This window comes from Poecile atricapillus, chromosome 2 (assembly GCF_030490865.1).
Source record: "Poecile atricapillus isolate bPoeAtr1 chromosome 2, bPoeAtr1.hap1, whole genome shotgun sequence".
NCBI lineage: Eukaryota > Metazoa > Chordata > Aves > Passeriformes > Paridae > Poecile > Poecile atricapillus.
In genome coordinates, this window is record NC_081250.1 from 15,187,571 (window position 1) to 15,207,608 (window position 20,038).

Consider the following 20,038-nt stretch of genomic DNA (forward strand, 5'->3'; position numbering starts at 1 on the left):
CTCTTTGAAAAAAGCAGAGAACACCAGGTAACCCAGGCAAGCAATCAAACCAACCCTGTCCCCCTATCCAGACAAGACATGTTTCAGCTCTATTCCCCATGCAGGGCTCTAAAACTAGTTCATAAATATTTTAATGACCCTTTGTAATTTGCCATAAATGGCATGTCTGTAGAGGAGAGGTAAGGTAGCAGAAGGTTAAAGCATAATCTACAGGTCTGCCTAAGGCCTTGCACTGATTTGCTTTCTGTTGTCAGCTTCACATTTCAGGAAAGCATTTTGATAAGTAACAAGTATATAACGGATAATAAAGTATTTTCTGCAAAACCTTAAAGCTTTCCTAGGCAATGTGATAAGTACCAAGTGACATTGATAAGTAACAAGTATATAATAGATAATAAAGTATTTTCTGCAAAATCTTAAAGCTTTCCTGGGCAATGTTATGAGCAAAGTACCCAATTAGAAAGTTGGGTTCTGTGTCCTGGTTCATGGAACTGGGCCATTAGATATGAAATAGGAATTCTGAGACCTGGCAACAGTTTCAGTGCCTATGGCCTCCTTGCTGGCCCTTCTTGTCTTTCAGCTGAGATTCTGAAGGCTTTAGAGGTGGGTGAATGTTGCCCTTCAGCAGCACTTGAAGGACTGATAATGCTTTCAAGGAACAAAAGGAAATGATACTACCCTGTCAGAGGGAAAAACAAGGTCAATCATGCTATGCAAATCAGCTCTCTGTTGGAGAGAAAAATCAAAACAGGAATCTGCTACCCTCATGGTACAGACTGAGCATGAATAATCAAAACCTAATTCCTGCTTGATTTTATCACCAGAGAGGGTGAAAGAGGAAAATATATGGGTGCAAAAATACTTGCATGAATATGTAGTGACTCTGGAAACATCTCAGTGCTTGAAAAATAAACTTGTCACTATAAAGCCCTGCATTTTCAAACTAACAGCTCAGGACCTCTGAGGAACTGGCATCTAAACGGTTTTTTGCTGGCATCTATGTAAGAAGCATTCTGGCTCTGAATACTATTCCTAACATTTTCATTTCAGTTCTTGACAGAAACCAGTACATGAAAGGAAATACTCCAGTGCTGAAAATTCACCTGTAATATCTCATGTCAGGTGAATAGTATTTGTGTATTTCTAAGTTTTTTATTCATTTACTATAAGACTTGATTACAGCTTACCAAGCCATCTGTCAAAACAAGATTCACTTTAACTATGGAGCAATACTTACTGCAGATCTTGCAGAAATCTGTACCTCACACATTCAAAAATCCTGCTTCAAGGCCCTTGGCCTAGGAGAGTGACAAGGACAGCAACAGGCACCACCCCCAAGCCAGAAGGAGCTCTAAATGGTTGCAGGGCAGAAGGAAAGCCAGGAATGAAAATGTAAAACCCACTAGGATACCAGAGGAGAACCAAACAGCTTATTATAGAAATGCCAAATGCCTGAAAAACATTTCAAACCATTAGCAAATATTTACTCGAAGATTCTATTCAATGACCCAACAGACTGAGTAAAAACAATTTTGTCTTCAGTGCTTATTGAAAGAATGGACACAATGCTCATTTTCAATTCAAATTTTACTCCCAATTGCACAAAAGTTGAAAAGATTTTTTTCAAATTTTGAAAACCAGCATAATAATTTTGGTTTCATATAAAACAGGGAAATCCAAAGAATACAGAGTTGTGTGACTTACATGTTCCAACATTTAGCTTTAAAGTTTTCCCCAACTTTATCTCATACATTGATTATTTTCTATATTATCTGCTTCTCAAATTATAACTCTGTACAATACCCACAGACATCTAAGGTTAAAATATTTTGAGAAAATACTGTTATGGAAGGTTCCAATGCTAGTACAGATTACAGTACAAATTAACGACAAGTCAGAGCATCGCTAAGAGTTTATTCAGAAGCTTTTTACTTTTGGTTCTTATATCACAAAAGACATGTTTAATGTTTACAACAAGTATTAGAAACTGAGATGTTTTTATTTCTACTATTATAAAAGTAACATAGGAGACTGTTCTAAGCCATCTTCAAAATGCAGACCAATCTTTTTTGTTTTGTATATAAACTGTACACAAAAAACAAGGCACTATACATTTTTGGATAATAAAGTATAAAGGTTGATTTGCATCGTTTCTCAAGAAATCCATGCTATAAATACAAACGCTTTGTTCGGTTTAGCACCTGAAGCAGCACTGAGAACAATTATTAACTATTGCAAAGAGAAACTTTTCAGAATGCAAAGGAGATACATATGGGTGGTACAGCTAATTCAGTAAAAGCAACTGCCATCCAGCTACTTTTCTGTAGTTTTGACATGGACGTCTTGAAAGTGAATATATATTGCATTGTTAAATACATACTTGTTCTATGTGTTTATATAAATATAAATTCTTTGTAATCCACAAACTAACAAAATAACACTTTACAAAGAGAACTTCTTTAGAAACAAAAATGGCAAGTATTGGATATAGCCAAAGGACACCTGCAGCAGTAGCTCAAGAAGCTACTGTTTAAGTGCATAGGAGAACGGAGCTTAAACACATTACCTTTAAGAGTCCAAATTTAATTCCATTTTCAAAGAGTTCTCTTGGCCTTTTATTATAATATTACACACCTCCAGATAGGTAGTCACTAACAACTTCAGATTATTTTTATTTGTTCTGTAAATGTAGGGTACAATTCTTCTAAAGGACATAGAAAGTGATAGTGGACATCCCTTTAGTGCTCACGTCCATAAACACAGCTTAGAAAAGTCCTTTTGCCTTCTTCAGGTTAACCTGCTTCCAAGATGGCAGTGCATTGTACTCCTCTCTTGTCATCTCTAATGCAACCTGCATTTAAAATGAGAGGATGTACTATTAGCAAAAACAACTGATGAGTAGCACAAACAGCAAATTACTTTCTTGCATGGTTAGGCATAGATGCACAGAGTTAACAGTGCACCTATTCTCTCCTTACCTCGAAGTCCTCATCTGAAAGGTAAATTTCAAGCTTCAGTGGATCAACTCCCTCAGGCAGAGGCCTAGCTAAGAGATCTGCTAATGGATACACTGTTTTACACAGCTTGGCCAGCACATCCTCTACAAGTATTATCTGATTAGAAACATCAGCATCCTGGAAGGAGAAAACAAGAGAATAGGATCACAACGCTGAAACCATCAACTGTACCAATGGCCATCTGCAAATGGCATGGGATAACCTGCTCTGCCTGAGCACAAAGCTGTATGTCCAAATGTGCACACAGGCCAACAGACCTGCCCTACAACAATTTCATGGCTAAAAACTGGTCTGCATTTAGCAGAAGGATATCCTGTACTCCCAGAATCTCAGTTTAAGGCTGAAATCTGTTTACTCATGAAGCCAACATTTCCTACTATGGATGGCTACAGAAGACGTACAAAACAGAAAATGTCATTGTGTTGAGATGCCCCTTCATTGAAAGCTTTTAAAGCAGCCTCATGTAATTTGGCTGTGACTCTGAATCCCAGGTGAGGAAGTCAGTAACAGAGCCCTTGGAGCCAGCTGATCCTTTGAGAGATGTTTTGCTCCCCTGCACTTTGAACGTGGGGAACAGACCAGAACTGCTGCATCATTGCTGCATGACTAAAACAGCTATTCTGTTAAGCTCAACCTCTAGCACATCTCTTTCTAAGAGATGATTCAGGTAACACTTCCCTTATGTTTTTAACAAAAAATGAGAAGTTACATGAAAAATAAAACATCAGTGCCTCTGATATACATATTCCCAGTCAGAATTTAGCTGTTGATTTTTTTCCTGTGCAGACTCCCAATTTGTGCTGTCCAAGTTTATCCTCTGGATCTTGGGGCTTGACAGTGGAAACAACCAATGTTACTGACAACAAAGACACAGTTACTAGCAATAGGAAACAGATTATGCAATGAAAAGATTTACCATTTCTGTGATCTCTGCGATGTCTTCCCTGTGCTCCCAACTTGGGAACATATTAGTGAACGTCAGAGGCTCTAGGCCAGCATGAATTAGATAGGATTTTGGGGGCTTCTTTACATTTTTTCCTAAAATAAGTCAAAATACAAAAAAAGAGGAAGAAATTACAAAAAGTACAATATTTTGAAATCTCACTCACTATCCAAAGTTACCTCCTAAGGCTATCTATTTTTTTTCCTGAAAAGCTGAAGCAGTTTAAGGCAGAAAGAATAAATTTTCCAGCATTTATTTTTAATATGGGACCTTCTAACATGTTTTGCAGTATTCTTACACCTGCCTTTTACTGTGTCTGACTGCAAAGATTAAAACATATATGCTGAAAATCCCCAATGGCTACTTCTAACCCAATGTGTTTCTTATCTTAAAGAGACTTTCTTATCTAAAAACAGACTTAGACTAGAGTAAGCAGGCTCTGATGGTCTGAAATTAGCCAAATTCAGGTAAATGAAACCTTCTGTATGCTTATCAGAAGTGTTCTGCCAACAACCAAGCTTAAGTTTGGAGGCTTAAGTGAGAATGTTTAAACTGTTAATTTGTGATTCTGAGGTGTAACACATTAAATAAAGGCTTTCCACTGAGAGTGGAGTCAGCAGAGAATCTTGGCAATTTGGGAACAATGCTGTTACTAGACAAATGTTTTGCTAAGAAAGAGTGGAGAATGTATCATTAAATAAACTGATGTTTATTGATAGCATTGGGGGAGCACCTTTCAGCTCAGGATAGAAGGCATGGACAGGTGTGACACACTCAGAGCAGTCAGGCACAGCAGTCTGTTACCTTTGCAGTACCGGAGCACTGTCTCCATGGCGCATTTCCTGTCTGTAGCCCACCTGATTCGAGCTGATCCAGTGATTTTGTTCTCCACAGGCCACCAGCCTTGCCATAGGTACACTTCATGGTGATTGTCAACAAGGAAGAGTGCTACACAGTCAGAAAATAACAAATCCATCATTAGCCACTTATTTGTTTTGTAATCCCCTAAACAACCCCAGTCTTATATGCTTGTCTGCATCACAACAGGATCATTTCACATCTTACCAGTCTCTTTTGTTAATCACCTGGCTAAACTTCAGCTGGACTTTGATTCTCTGATATAAACAATGTATTTTTACAGCAAGCTTCTGGGATACATACACTTGATTATTTCTCAGCATCTTCATAATGGAAAAATTACTGTTACTGCTTAGTACCGCATAAGCATCACATGCACATATTTTCCTGTGATATATCAAGTTAAAAGTGCTTACAGTTACTGAGACACTGCCTGATGCAGGATACAGTCATCTGTTTTCTTGTTACTTAAGTATTTTTATAAAGCACATACCTGGCTGTGGGGCAGTGTAAAGATCCTCTTGCAAGAATGGCATGGAATTGATGACAGCAGGGTCTCTTGAAGGGTAAACATACTCAGTGGCTGAGAATTCTCCTGATGAACTACTGAGGCTGAACAGGCGGGGTGTGAAATTAAACTTTCCAGGATCTTTAAAGAACAAAAATTAGGAAGAGTCACAACAAAAAATGTTAGACTTAATTATAAAAACTAACAATACACTTAAAAAGTGACTGTAAGTTTTCTGGGTTTTGAAAAATCAGGAAAGACAACCAGATGTCTTGAGGGACTAGCAACAGCTGTAAAGAAGTAGAGCTGAGTGGCTGGCTGCCATCAGTCTGAATCCGATCCTGGTTAGTTACTATCAGCCATTTCATAACTGGCTGTTTAGCAGCTTAAGTGAAGCAAACCCATCTCAGAGTTAGCTGACAAATTTTCCACTTGGTAAATCAATTCCCCTGCTACCTCTGTTGGCAGTTTCAAAGCAAAGGCTGGATGGGAATGTGTGCAGAACTGCTGCTTAAATCCCTTCAGAAGAGAAGCAAAATATACTGGTAACAGTGTTAACTATTCCTCTGTGCTTCCTGAATACAAAGGGCCAGCACAAGCGGGGGAGAACAAAATGAAACACTTGGTTTTCCAGTACTTTCCTTCTAGAACAGTATTAATTCAGTAAAATATTTGGAAGCATTTCTCTGATGAACTCAACTACCAAAGAAGTTCTTCAAAAACTTTACATTAAATCTGACAGCTCTATAGACCAGTGAAGTAAATGCAAGTGCCAAAGCCAGGAAGGCAGGTCTACCTTGCAACATGCAATCATAGGCCTTCCGATCTCTCCTCCCCAATGCGTCCCAGAATCCCAAGGGCTCTGACCCTTCATCACATTCATGAATTGTCACCTTGCTGCTGCTGTGCAGCCCTGCCTCCAGAGGACACCTATAAAACACAAAGGAAGAGTAAACTCAGTGTTCCTGCCCCAAACACAGCTAACACAAACCTGTTGTCCACTCGCATTAGCGGACCCCAGAAGTACCCTAAAGGTTTGTTGTTGACTTCATGCCAACACAGGCACTTTGAAAAATTATCAAAAAAAAAAGACAGGGAATTTCAACAGCTATACTTGTAGCATTTGGATCACATTTCTAGAGTGAAGGAGATGCTCACATGAGTTCTCAGTAGGGATTCTCACTGCCTGTTTTTGTAATGGCTGCTGTCCTCCTTGCATGCTTTCCCAAGTTGATTTCCTCTTCCTTATTCACAAGGCTGGATTTTAATCCTCCTACCTACCTCCTACCTAATTTGCTATTCAGATGTTTCGCATCTCACTCCAAATGGAAAATGACTTTGTTTTAACTGTAATTAGTATAGTAGGAAGAATGTGGATGCCCCATCCCTGGAAGTGTTCAAGGCCAGACTGGATGGGGTTTTAAGCAAGGTGGTCTAGTGGAAGGTATCTCTGTCCATGGCAGGGGGACTGGGGGACTGGAATGACATGATCTTTAAGGTCTTCCCCTCTTCAATTCAAAACGTTCTATGAGTCTATTAATAAATGCACTTGACCTTCAGTGAAAGTAATTACAGGATATGAGTTTTCTCCACTCTCCCAAACCAACCAACCTTCACTCCTCCTCCTGACTAAGCATGCACATGCTGCATTTGTACTTAGAGGACAGCTTCATTCATTTCAAATTTTGAGTAAGACAGCTTCAAGTAAATTGGTAGTCTATATAATCATTTTCAAAATTCAGGTCAGAGACTCACTGTTCTTTTATTTTATTGGCTGCTGTTCTTCCTACATCTTTGGTGTGAGACTGTGCTTTGCAGCCATGCCACAGGTAGATGAGAGCTTTGTTGATATTAAGGACAATCATGGATGTCCTGGAACGCAGGCTGCTGCAGTGACACGCTACTTCAAGTAAGTTTCCTTCATTGGGAACTTCTCCTCGCACGCAATAAAGCCTCCAATCACCTGAAGCAGACAGGAACAGAGCAGCACTATTAGAAAATCACATGGGACTGAAAATTCAAAACCTCTGCTCTGGAACAGCTGTTCTCATACTGCATGCCTACTTGTCACAGAATGAACTAGCTAAGCACCAGGTTTGGCTAACATTACTTCAAAAAACCTGTGCAGAAAAGATGACTTCTAAAACCTTGCTACAAGGGTGCAAGTACTGAGAGCTGAAGAGCTTAACAGAGCAGAAGAGTCAAATTCTGCTGCTTTATGTGGTGAAGAAGGAAACAAATACAGAATTCCTCCTATTCAGCTCCTCTTCCCCTCTGCACCTTAGGAACATAAGGTCACAGTCAAGTGAAAACTGGAACATCTCCAAGCTACACTTCCATTGAAATTCTCCTACCTCCATGACCGCATTCAAGGAATAGGTTACAAAAAGCAATGATTGGGTAATAAAAGCTTAGAGCTTTCTTTGGAGCAGAACTGATCATAAAAACACTTTTCTTTCCCAGACTGTGTAGAAAAGAACCTACTTTAAAGCAAATGGGCACTTGGCTTAAGTAAAACCAAACTAAAATAACCTGTATGTGCATCAATACAATCAAGTCAGCATGCTCTAGGGTGACAAAACCCATTCTCTGCTCAAAAAAGAAAAAGGGTACCTTGAAACAAAGTATTGCAAAGCTGCCTCAAGGTTTCATGGCATTAATTTTTCTTTTCTACAGAGTATGGTAATTGGATATAAAGCCCTCCACAACAGCTAAAAAAGGATTTTGGGGCAGAAACTCTTAACTAACAATAATTTACTTTGTGCATTTTCTTCTTCCTCTTCCCTTCTTCCAGCATGCACAATCATCCCTCCTTGGAAACACTGCAAGAAGCACGGTGGTTCCTTCCCTTGAAGCACTTGTACCTGGAAATTGAAAACACCACTCTTCAGTAAAAAAATAAAGCAAGTATACAGACTCATGAAAACTGGCCTCTATGGATTATTAAAAATTATATAGTTATGGCCACCCATGAAGATGGCTTTCCTTCTACTTTACAACTGCTGACTATTGTTTAAATTACCATATATCAGTGTGCAATGGGTTCCATATGTGGCCTATTAAAAGAAACCTCTAGCTGGAATCCAGCAATTGAGTTTAAGAGGATAATGGAATACCAAATGAACTTTAATTTAAATTGGTTTAAACTAACCATTTTTTGAATTTTATGAATTTTTACATAACCTGTCCACCTTGATCAATGTTCACTGAAACCATTATGGAGATAACATAGGAACTAAAGATATGAAATGAAATTAAGATTTCTGTGATAATATGCATGTTCTTTGCTCACTAAACATTGCATTTGGACATAGTCAAATTCCTAAACCAGCTATGTTGCAGAGACTCTCACACTTATATTTCTCCTGTATGAACTCTTGTCTTGCTGGTTATTTCTATGCTGCTGTTAAAAAACTAACTAAAGCAGGATCAAGGTACAGAAACTAACTTTAAACCACCCATCTTGTAAGCTGGTAACAGTGAAGGCACAGCAAAGCCCAAGTCTGCCTAAAGACAAAGCAAACCAGCTGGTTCTCTCAGCTTCAAACTGCATTTGCTAGAATCTCTGCAAACAATGCAATTAGTATGTAATTACAGAGTAAGCAAATTGAAAATTTCCAACATATTTTTTTTGTCTTGGCCTGTGGAAAGTACTTCTCCTTAACACTAGGAAGACAGTCCTGCTATCTGAACATGTACTTGAGAGGACAGCATGAATCTGTGTAACTGTGCTTCACCTATTCCTGCAGGGAAGGGAGAAAAGACCTTCTTCTTCAGCCTTTTTCAGAAATATCCTTAGAAGCAGCATTTGGGAATGACAATCCATAAAGGAGCTTATGTGTCTCTGGCAGTTGGAATAATGTCAAAAGTAATTTTGAGGTCTGACTATTTGTAATGGCAAGAACATGTTTACAGAAAGGGAGGAAGTAAAAAAGATCATTCCTGTTTACTGTTCATGGCTACCCAGACAGGCAAATCTTACCAGGTCTGCCACCTAGAAAGCTCACCTGTGCTCCTCTCTCTTCATCAAGTTCCACTGTCATGAGCGCTGATGTTCCTTTCTCACTCACTGTGGAGTGCCTTCCTTGCCAAAAGAAATACACGCATTTCTCTTTTCCAACAGCCCGTACTTGTTGCTCTCCTTTTTGTCTGCTTCCAACTGTGAAACAGAGAGCACATGCTGAAGAAAGTACTCTGGCTATAGGTTTAAAAAGCACATGGTTTAATCTCATCTGCCAGCTCAGCACTATCCCATCCAGAACAGGAAAGAAAAAATGTGCAATTGAAGGAACATTAGGTCTTCAAGCCAGAATGTCTCTGTGCAGAGCTGGCATTGTCTCCTCAAGTGGATGTAAGCCCACAGGCAGAGATGCCTCTGTTGATTGCAGAAAAAGTAGAAAGACCTGGTACTATCTGGAGAAAAATAACTGACAACATTTGAGCCAATTTGCATGTGAAATGGTATGTCCAGTAATGTTAGCAGAAGAGTGCATTATGGCTCATTTTCCACATAACAAACTGTTCTTTGGCAGCAAGAGAGAGCAGCTGCTTTTTTTTTTTTTTCCTTAAGAATTGGTATTTAATTGTTATGATAAGCAAATCATGTTTACAGCAAGTGAAATTCACAACACAGCCACTTACAGAATATTACACTCTTTCCAGTGAATAGGGAATAAACACGTAGAATTAAACCAAAGACTTAAAAAACCCAAGAGTTTTAAAACAGATTTTAAAAAAATGTTAACATGTCTGCCTTGATTCCAGCAGTGCTGAGCAGCGTCCAACTGAAACACTCAGGAGAAAGCATCCTGTTTTTTTCAAGTTGAGAATTCTCAAACCACTGCTCACTTCTAAAATTTATGGGTTTCATTCTTATCTGTACATTCAGCCCATAAAAGCACTGCCTCCTACATAAAAATTTATTCTGTTTTGGAGTGATAGAATATGTTTTCATCCATTTGGATTAGAAGACTGTTTACAGTTCAGTACTAGTGTTACCCACTTCTCCCAAGACTTTTGTATTTTTCTTGGATTTGCCACAATCTGGTCTCAACGATCCTGACTAAGACCTACCTACATTTTTTTGGCTAAAAGCCTGAAGCTGTATAACTGTTGTGGTGCTTTCAACTGACTTTAATATACTGCTATTTGGAACAATCAGTTTTAGACTATTTGTCTTTAACTTACCACAAAACCCACCTATTCTTAGTTTAGTGCCAAAGGGGAGAGTTCCAATGGGCTTATGGAGCTCCTGGTCCTCAGGCTTTAGCTGTTGCTCTCAAGCTCTTTGTCAGAGCACTGCTGAGCCTCAAATCCAGATCAAAGGGTTTCCAGCAACAGCAGAAAGCATAGCAAGGACAACGAGCTGGCAAGGGCTTTTCCTGTCATTGTTACTGATCTCCACAACCAGCCAAGGTTTTTCTTGTTGCTAAGCCTACCTTGCCTCTTGCAAGACATTCAGACCACTGCCATTAGTCCAACTGCCTAGTTATTTTGGTATTAAGATGTGGGCATAATTCTGGCTTAATGAACTATCCTGTGATAGTTCATTACTTACCAATGGTGGGTAAAAGCAGAGATGGACAGCATTACGTTTGGTGTATTAAAAATAAGTACAACTTCTTTATTTCCTACTGCTTTCTTTTAAACAAAATACACAACTTCACTTTTTAATGACATAGGAAGGCTAAATTAGCATCCCTAACTTTTCAAGCTGTCTCATATCCATGGAAATCTAGGTCTGGATCTCACCGCTAACAGCAGGAGTTTCAGCTGCACTTCTGCATGGATAAAATGGAATAAAATGGAATTGTTCACTAACCTGTAGTGCTCACCATGTACTTCCACTTCACCACATATGTGTCTCCCTCATGGAACTGCCCTATGCTTTGCTTAGGCAGTCTACTATAATCAAATTCCAGGATGTGCCAGACATCCACAGAGGCAGTGATAATTTCAAACTGCCTCCCATCTTCTCCTTCTACCAGTCCATAGCCCCGGCCAATATTCATTCCATCCAAGACTGTGCCCACAGTTGTTTGAGGCACAGCTACCATTAGCATAACATCATATGGTTTAGAGTCAGATCTGGATTCTTCCTGTCAGAAAACACAGAGAAGAGGTTTCTTTGAGCACAGCATTTTCTTCTTCTTGCCCCACAATTCCAGTCAAACATTTTGACTCCTGCATATCTCAGTACTTTAGTATCTCATTGTCATTGTTTGGTACCCTGTCAAAGCCACCTCAGACGTACTCATTGAGCTGCCTGGCTCATATATAAATAACAATAATAAATAATGTATAATATATTATTATATTTATACATAATGTATATAAAAACAATACATAAAATATAATTATATTGTAATCTATAAATAATAGTAATATAAAACAACTCTTTGGGTTCACTGTAGGAGGTGATGTTCTGACCCCTACGTCAAAGCCACAAGATAAAAAAATGTCCTCTTGATCCTTGAGTACAAGGTTCCCTGATTGCCATCCCAACTAGGTCATCTAGTTTGAAATACCTAGCATGCTTATTATATGCACCTTCTGGTGAAGGGATTCACTAGAATTCTTCTCATTGAGTTTCTTCAGTTCTGTCCAATCAAGAAATTTTTCTTTGAACAGTATCGTCTCATTATGTTCTGTGAGTCTGCCAAATACAGCCCAGTCTGGGCGTCCCTGTCCCTTTCTGTGCAAGGGAACAAAAGACACAGAATCAAATTAAACACTGTGAAAAGAGGGCAAGAAAACTAAAAACCTGCAATGAGACTAAATTAGAGTTACAATACCTGGGTATGAGGGGATTGCATTCTCCTGGGTCCAGAGGATTTATATCACAATTGGAGTAGTCAAAGGTGCCATTCCATAAGTGCTTTGCCAGCTGGAATGCCACTTTTCTTTGTGCTAAAGTAACTTCCTTTCCATGCCATACATATACTTCACTGCCAAAATCAAACACCAGCACCTAAAATCAAAACCACACAACAACAAAAAAATCAACCTACCATTAGGTTAGGTGATACCCTGATCCTCCAGTGCCCTTGTGCTGAACAGAAACTCCTCCAAATATGAGTTTCTCCAGTGACAATAACAAGTAGCACTGCAATGCAAGAAAGGACAGGCCAGTGGTCTGCATTGTGATGTCCAGTCTTTGAGGATGACTGGAAGCAAGTAGGGGGAATGCTGTGAGGTGTATCTTTAGATGGCTAACGTCACTAGCAGGTTAGAGTATTCTTACTGCTAAAAACCTGGTTCTGTTTGCATGACTGACAGCTGTCCAGTTTCAGCAGCTTTCTGTGACATTTAGAGAATGCCTTGTCCTACAGCCAGGGAGGGCTGACAGAACACATAATATAGACAAAAGGCAACGACTTCAATACTTTCAAGAAAACACATCATGTCTTCATTTTAGAAACCTGCTCTAATTCTGACTTAGATGGGTGAAATGGTTGTTGGAAGAGGAAAAGTTGGCTAAGGGATAGAAATAAAAGCAGGTTTTATTTTGTTTTGTTTTTCCAAAGTGCTACTTGTTTTGCACTTCATGATTCTGGGGTAAGCCACTGTTGGCAAAAAATATTTACACTTCCTATAATAGTATTTTACTTTGAAGATAATGTGAACTAATTTCTCAAGACCTGAAGGACACCCCTAGGCAGAAAAATCTGCTGAAGCCTTTCAGAAATACAGAGGACCCAGTCATCAGCAATCTTCTTCACGAGCATTTGCAGTTACTACAAGTGATTATCAGCTGCATGTTCCTGCACTTACCACAGGAGCAGTAAGTGGCACGATACCTCTTTTGGTTGCAGCAGGGTACATTTTGGCACCTTTCCCCAGTAGTCATCCTCAGGAATGAGTTTATCCTCTACAAGGCGGTAGATGCAATTTGTTTCTATTATTGCAGCTTCATACATTTCGTCTTCTTCAGGACTTCCAGCAGCTTAAGGAAAAGAATATCAAAAATAACAAAAAAAAATTAACTTCCAACTATCTTCACTAAAGAGAACTGACTCTACTATTTTATTGTGGTAGAGCATCAGATCTGTAACTATAACAATGCTTACACTGGTAATTTGTCTGTCCACCAAGGAGTTTCCAGAAGTCTTTGGCTGCGTGGGTATGGGTATTTATTCCTTCTTCTATAGTCTGTATATAAGAAGCTCTACAGCCAAGTTCCCTCTTTGTCTGAATTAAAGTTGCAAGTTCTGAAGCCTAAGAGATTAACAGTTATCTGAACAGGATTGCTTAAGTCTTTGGAAAACTTGTGCAATATTCTTGCTCAGTAAGAAGGCAAATGAGATGTAATACAGCAAATAGAAGAAGAAATGGTTATTATTTATTGCACTAAATAAACAGACACTAAAAAAAAATGTTACAGAAATGCATTCATTCTTTCATTTGCCTTAAAGCAACTGATCTCAGTGGACATGGGAATAAAAAGGACATCCTGCAATTCAGACTATTTTTTTTTTGAGTTCAGTCTGTATCCTGAGGATATCCTTTTTTTTCTCTTGCAGCTTCATAAACTACACACTCCTTCACAAACGTCAGCTTTCATTCAGTGCATGATCTAAAACATATTTTCAGGAAACCTGCACATCTCCCTTTCACGGACTATCAGTTACATTCCACTTTTTGAGAGAATTTGCACTAAGGCTCAATTTCATCAGAGACATATACTGCAATTGTTCTAAAAATAAGTAATAAATAAAACCTCACAACAGTACTGACCTTCGCTTTTTCTATGACATTTGCAAACTCTCCTACCCACAAGAAACATAAATGTGGAGTTAACAACAGGAAACAGTCTCCGCTGTTCAATGATGAGGCTCTTGGTTCAACTAATCTTGTTTGAACATGTCTTCTTCCTAAAGAGAAAACAAAGCTAATTATATTCCTTCAACTACTACTATCAAATGCCACGATCTGATTTGTTTTGAACGAAATACAAACAACCCCAGCACATGAAGCAAAATATGTGGAAACAGACTGTTTAAGAATAATTAAAAGACTACTACTGTGGAAAAAGAGTTTACTCACAGCAAACAAAACAAATGTTGTCTCCTATCAACTAATATTTCTATTATTTCCTGTTCTTGCTTTAACAACTGTGTCCTTCTGGAAATAAATGAATTAAGTAAACGACAGACAGCAGCAAAATTCCAGAACTTACATTTGCTTAAGTGAAATCATAGCACAATTTCTGTAGGCAGTAAAAAGTTTTAAGAATTTAGGAATTTTAAGAATTTTGGTTTCCAAAACCTAGCTATTTGCAGAATCAGAGATGTTACTATGCACAGTAAGGGGAAGTGGAGCAAGAATACTGTCACATCATTTCCAAGTTATATGGAGCACTGTAAGAATGGGACAGTCAAAGAATTTCCACAGGGAATAGCCAGAATTTCTGAAATATTCTGTTTTCCCCTTGGGAAACACACCAGTGGATCAATAAAAACCTATTTATAAGGTTTAACTTTTTTACAGAATTATCACTTATTTTTTCAGGTTTTGGATATAAATCTTGACCTGAAGATCTAGAACAAGTTAGCATCTAAATGTGGTAGCAACTCCCATATGTTATATTCAGCCTATTATTTATAGAAAGTAAAAGCAGTTCCAACATACCTTTAATTTGCAGGAGCATTAGCTTCTTGTATGGCACAGCACTGTTGTTAGAGTTTTGCTCTGTTAGATTAACACTCCGCAGGCTAATGTTGCTGAAGTTCTCTTTGCTTGCCAGGCCAGCAAGTGCTACTTCTGAGAAATTTGAATTTGTAGACACTTACATATAAAAAGAAATTGGAGGAAAGACAGACATAAAAATAACAAAATTATAATAAAAAATTGGTTGTTGCATTAAGAAAGTAATTTCTGCCCATTATTTCCAGTTTTTCTTCTTCTCCATAGCAACAGCAAAGGCAGGTTGAACTCAGATTAACCACTAGCCCAAAAGATTTGTGGGTTTAGGATTATCTAAATTTCTAGATATCATCCAAGAGTACACTGTCAGTGTCAGAATTACGCTATTTGGCAGAAATACAAACTTCGCTAGGAACCATCCTACCCAATGTTTTGTGAAGATCTTCAATGCCTTATAAGTAATTAATAATAAAAGACAGCACAGAGACATTAACTGTAATTCCCTTAAAATTTGGCTGAGACAGTGTGATGCAACACTCATTTACATTTCAAAGTCTTAGTAGTGTTTTATTGTAAACTTACAGCCCAGATTCTTGGCTACTTTTGATTATTGCTCAGCCAAAGACAAGATACTTTATGAATTTATAACTCAGGGAAATCCTTCTCATAAGATGGCAACAAAGTATAACATATATAATTAGTGTTTTCATCTGTACAATCAACAGTTAAAGATGATCTTTTGTTACTGAAGTGTAATAGGGAAAACGTACCCCAAAATATAAGACTGGCTTGACAAATCTTTGAGTAAATTTTACAGTGATGTCTTTGGCATCCATCTGGTTGTCAGGAGAAAGCAACTTCACAAGAAAAACACTTTGCATGAACCCTGCCACTAAGCACTGATCCTTTATGGAAATTAATCATAATGAGTCAAGAAGGCTAATTCCATCTTCTGAGAGAAAATTAGGCCAAAATTGAGGCCAGTGTACCTGAACAAAAATTCATCTATTCTTGCCAGCTCTCACCCCAGCATGACCAAGTTGGATCTGCTTTCCTTGATCTCCTGTCCTCACCCTGCACACCCTGCAGGCATTGCGGCTCTCTCTCTCTCTCTCTCTGCACAAGGTGACTGTGCTAAAAAGAAATAATTAAATCTGTGTACAGGAGGTGGCTATAGGTAGCTTTCCCTGAGGAAGTCACACATGCCCTTCTCTCCAGGCCTCCTAGACAATCTACATTTCATCTTATACCTCAATCAATTTATTGCCACTCAGAGAATATGTTCCATTCCTTCAGTTCTGTTTATTGCAGTGGGATATTTTTTTTAAATTAGGAAGTCAAGATGGTGTCTTGTAAAATCATCCTGCTAGCTTACTTTTTTCTACTTTCATTCTCTTTGACTCCATGAAGGCAACATTCAGTCTTTGTTCAGTATATTCATGAAGAATATCTTGTCTTGCTGCAAGCATTTTTAGGGGGTTTCTTGAGGACTGGACTCTCCGTGTAGGCCTAACTGCACGTTTGTGCTCTGCTACAGAAGATGTCAACCTGAAAAACAAGTAGTGTTTATAATCATAATCTAATTTTTCCAATCAGAATCATCTAACAAAAAGAAATCAGGATCAGTTTGTCAATTCAGGCAGGAGCCTGATCTCAGAAGAAGTGGATGTGCCCATACTAAAATACCTACAAGATGACTTAGAACTGAACATTTTGAACACTGCCCTTGTGTCTGCACTCAAAACAATGAGGAAAAAGTAATTCTTACTTTGGTGCATAAGGATCAAAGATGGCATCGAAGTCCTCATCAAGGTCCAAAGGCACTGAGGAGGAAGGGAAATCCACATGGCGATAAAATTTGGAAAATGTTTCATCATCATCCAGCTTCATCACCTCTTTCACAGATCTTCCTGTAACTGTCAGCACTGTCTCCTGCATCCCAGCAACTGCAGGAAAGAAACACCTCACCCAGTAAATAATCATACTAGAGTTTCTCAGTGTAGAAAAGGTAAACATGGCTTGTTTGGTAATTGTCTGAGTAATTTGTTTTTCAGTGTGGTGGTGGTGTTTTGTTTTTGTGTTAGCATTTTTTAATTGATGGTAGAAAAGTGTGTTCATAAAGAATATTGAAACAGTGTAACTGCTACTCATATGCAATAATCATCGCACAAAATGGTAGGGAAATATGGCTAAATGAAAACTTAAACACTGTAAAGGAATTGCTATAGTATGATGATGTAATCATTTTAGGATCATGTATATTCCATCTTGCCTCCAACTGTGTAATTCCTGCCTTTGAAAAGATCTAGAATCACAAGTGGAAAAGTCACTACCTCAGACTAGTGAGTGTGGCACAGTAATTATCCTGCACTAGTGCCTCCTGTACTGAAATGTGAACACATTTGTTACACTACAAATTACATAAAGATTTTTGTCTTACAAATGGAGGACAGAAATATGAGATGGAAACACCATACAACTCTAGAGAGCTTCATAAATAGCCAACAGGCTGTACAAGGAAGCTGATGAGCTGCTACAGAGTCAATTTTCAAAAGAGCAGGAAAATTAATGAATTGTGCTTGGGAGCAGCTTAGTATCCTATTTTGATTTTAATAGGACATTTAAAGATATTTCACTGTATATGACAATATGGTTTAGACTGGCTGCGTGCTCTTAGGAAATTCTGCCCTACAGAAAGATTTGTACATTGTTTAGAGAATTGTGTAGAGAATTAAGAAAGTTATTTAGGCATCTGTGACTTATTCTAATGTACATTTGTAATACAATTGCAAAAGGCTTTTCTTCTTAAAATTCAGCAAAGGCTGAATCACAAAAATAAAATTATCGTTAACTGCAGTCTGAGCAAAGAAATACTCAGTTTCTGGCACAAGATATTTTAACTAAGGGGCACTTTAATCAATTTACTGAAGTCAGAAGGTGGCTACACTGCCAGCCTTTGTAACATTACCAACCTTTGTTATTCAGCCTTCCCAAGAATGACTCCAACTTGTCAAGCTTCATATCTGATTCCAATTGCATATCAGGCCTGGCTTCAATTTCTAAGCAAACCAGAAAGTAAAACGTGTTAATTGACGGGAAGTAAATAAGCCTGACCATATTTCAGCCATTTTTATTTCTTACCTTCCAAGGGCTTTGTAACTGGAGTGGTAGACTTTTGCCGGAAAGGGGATGCTACTGATGTTAGTGCACTTGGAGAAGCCAGGCCTGCACAGGGACACAGAACACAGGGAATGCAGCCATGAGTCAGCCTGTGTTTCCAACAGTGACGACAGAGAAGCTATTTGGGGAAAGCAGATGAGACTGGCTACTTCCTACAGGCCAGCACACTGCCCCAGCCTCCCCAGCTGCCATTAGAGATGGCAGAGGGCATTGCCTGCTCCTTTAAACAGTAGCATCAGAAACCCCATTCACAAGAACAACCCTTCATTTCCAAGTGTCTCTTACCAAGCTAACACAAGATATAGGCTTTCTCTGGAATGTAGAAATTTTTCTCCTTTAAAAGGTAGCAGCAGTTCATTTGGTCTACATTTTGGGCTCCAGCTGTACCAAAAGATACATTTTAAAAACATGGAAGTGTTTTGAACAAAAAGATACGTTTGGCAGGGAAGTCACCATGATCTTTCTAGGCACCCTCTTGCCCCGTTTTTTAAATTTAAGTACATCTCTATTAATACATATAACAGGATGCATCTGACTTGTGAATGCTGTCCCTGGATTTCACAGTAATTCTTGGGCCCTGTTGGGTTTTTAAGAACATGTGGAAATTGAAGTAGAGATGGAAGTTAGAGCCTCCACCATATCAAGCATTACCCTCTCCTTTTGCTGTACTCTCCTCCATCCTTTTCAGTAACTATCATAAAGCAATTAATTCTGGACTCAGTGGATAAAATAAGGATGGATTTTACAGTTTTAGTTTTCATGTGAATCTACACTTCTCTGGTAGGAGAACTGCACTCTATAGGAGTCTTGGGTTTTATTAGGTAGAAAAGCATACAGAGACAAAGAATTGTACCTATTAACTTTGGTTGCCTAGACTTTCAGCAAATGGAAAACAGCCATTTACACTTTATTATCTACTTTACACTTAGCCATAGTTTACTAATTACTGAGCCATGAAAGTTTGAGCCTTTAGTTATTTTGATCAGATTGAACCAATATTGTGCTAGAATAATATATATTAAACATGTTTCACTATCTTTACTGCAAGTCCTAGCAATATAATTGTCATACTTGTTAAACACCAAGTTAAATTTGGAATATGACTAGGTAGCTTTTCCACAAGCAATTTTTTCCCGTTACCTAAGAGATTCTAAATTCCAGCAGGTTTTAAGTCAATGGGTAAAGCCTTCCTCAAGACACACTCAAGAGGACACAGCTCTTAAGCAGCTCTAGTAGCACATAATTCACAAGACCACACATTTAGAACTGCTTAGGAAAAGATCACCTTCCAATTAGGACTGAATAACTTTCAGCCATAAGAAGCAATTAAAATACAGCATCTGTGCACATGCATATAACAAATATATTATTTTGCATTGCTTTCTCATAATATCTTAAATTAAAAACTCATAATGATAATTTATTCTTTCAGGATATAAACCAGTACACATCTAACTAAAATCTCACTTGGGCTACTTTTATTGATTTCATTGTCATTGCATTACTCTGCTTCTTCAAAAGAACGACTATAGCACCTACAGAGATCCTTTCAAGATAATTTCTTTTTCTCATTAAGAAGAGCAAATGCTACCAACTTCTTTTCCTTTCCAAAGACCAATCTATTTGCAGAAAAAGAAAAAAATCTCAAAGAGCAGGTCTGTGGACAACTTAACAGTTTTTCTTGGTGACCCTCCAAAAAGGGTTACTCTTTAAATAGTGACAAACTGTCATTTCTAGCAGCAAAACCATGTAAAATATAAGTAGCAGCTAAAGTACATTTCTAACAGAGGTAATTTCTAATACTCTTTATATGTTTGTCTGCCAACAGATTGTGGCTTAGACTGCAAGCAGTTACCCCTGTTGCAGTATTGCCCTTGCCCTACAATG

At 38.3% G+C, this 20,038-nt stretch overlaps 1 protein-coding gene across 19 annotated transcripts in view; it reads right to left on the reverse strand.

The window, feature by feature from the left end:
• Window positions 1-1,894: 1,894 nt before the first annotated feature.
• Window positions 1,895-20,038, reverse strand: part of SVIL (supervillin) — a 134,494-nt gene continuing 116,350 nt past the window's right edge. For all 19 annotated transcript variants that reach the window (XM_058830679.1, XM_058830680.1, XM_058830689.1 and 16 more), the window contains 20 exons: window positions 18,113-18,196; window positions 17,944-18,030; window positions 16,740-16,917; window positions 16,347-16,519; window positions 14,957-15,112; window positions 14,063-14,199; window positions 13,396-13,543; window positions 13,126-13,271; window positions 12,121-12,296; window positions 11,876-12,020; window positions 11,148-11,424; window positions 9,334-9,485; window positions 8,085-8,190; window positions 7,082-7,289; window positions 6,123-6,256; window positions 5,312-5,467; window positions 4,765-4,908; window positions 3,934-4,055; window positions 2,979-3,134; window positions 1,895-2,851 (listed from right to left, as the gene is read on the reverse strand). In XM_058830679.1, the coding sequence (XP_058686662.1) occupies window positions 2,765-2,851; window positions 2,979-3,134; window positions 3,934-4,055; window positions 4,765-4,908; window positions 5,312-5,467; window positions 6,123-6,256; window positions 7,082-7,289; window positions 8,085-8,190; window positions 9,334-9,485; window positions 11,148-11,424; window positions 11,876-12,020; window positions 12,121-12,296; window positions 13,126-13,271; window positions 13,396-13,543; window positions 14,063-14,199; window positions 14,957-15,112; window positions 16,347-16,519; window positions 16,740-16,917; window positions 17,944-18,030; window positions 18,113-18,196 (2,972 nt within the window). In that variant the 3' untranslated portion in view covers window positions 1,895-2,764. The remainder of the gene's footprint in view (window positions 2,852-2,978; window positions 3,135-3,933; window positions 4,056-4,764; window positions 4,909-5,311; window positions 5,468-6,122; window positions 6,257-7,081; window positions 7,290-8,084; window positions 8,191-9,333; window positions 9,486-11,147; window positions 11,425-11,875; window positions 12,021-12,120; window positions 12,297-13,125; window positions 13,272-13,395; window positions 13,544-14,062; window positions 14,200-14,956; window positions 15,113-16,346; window positions 16,520-16,739; window positions 16,918-17,943; window positions 18,031-18,112; window positions 18,197-20,038) is intronic.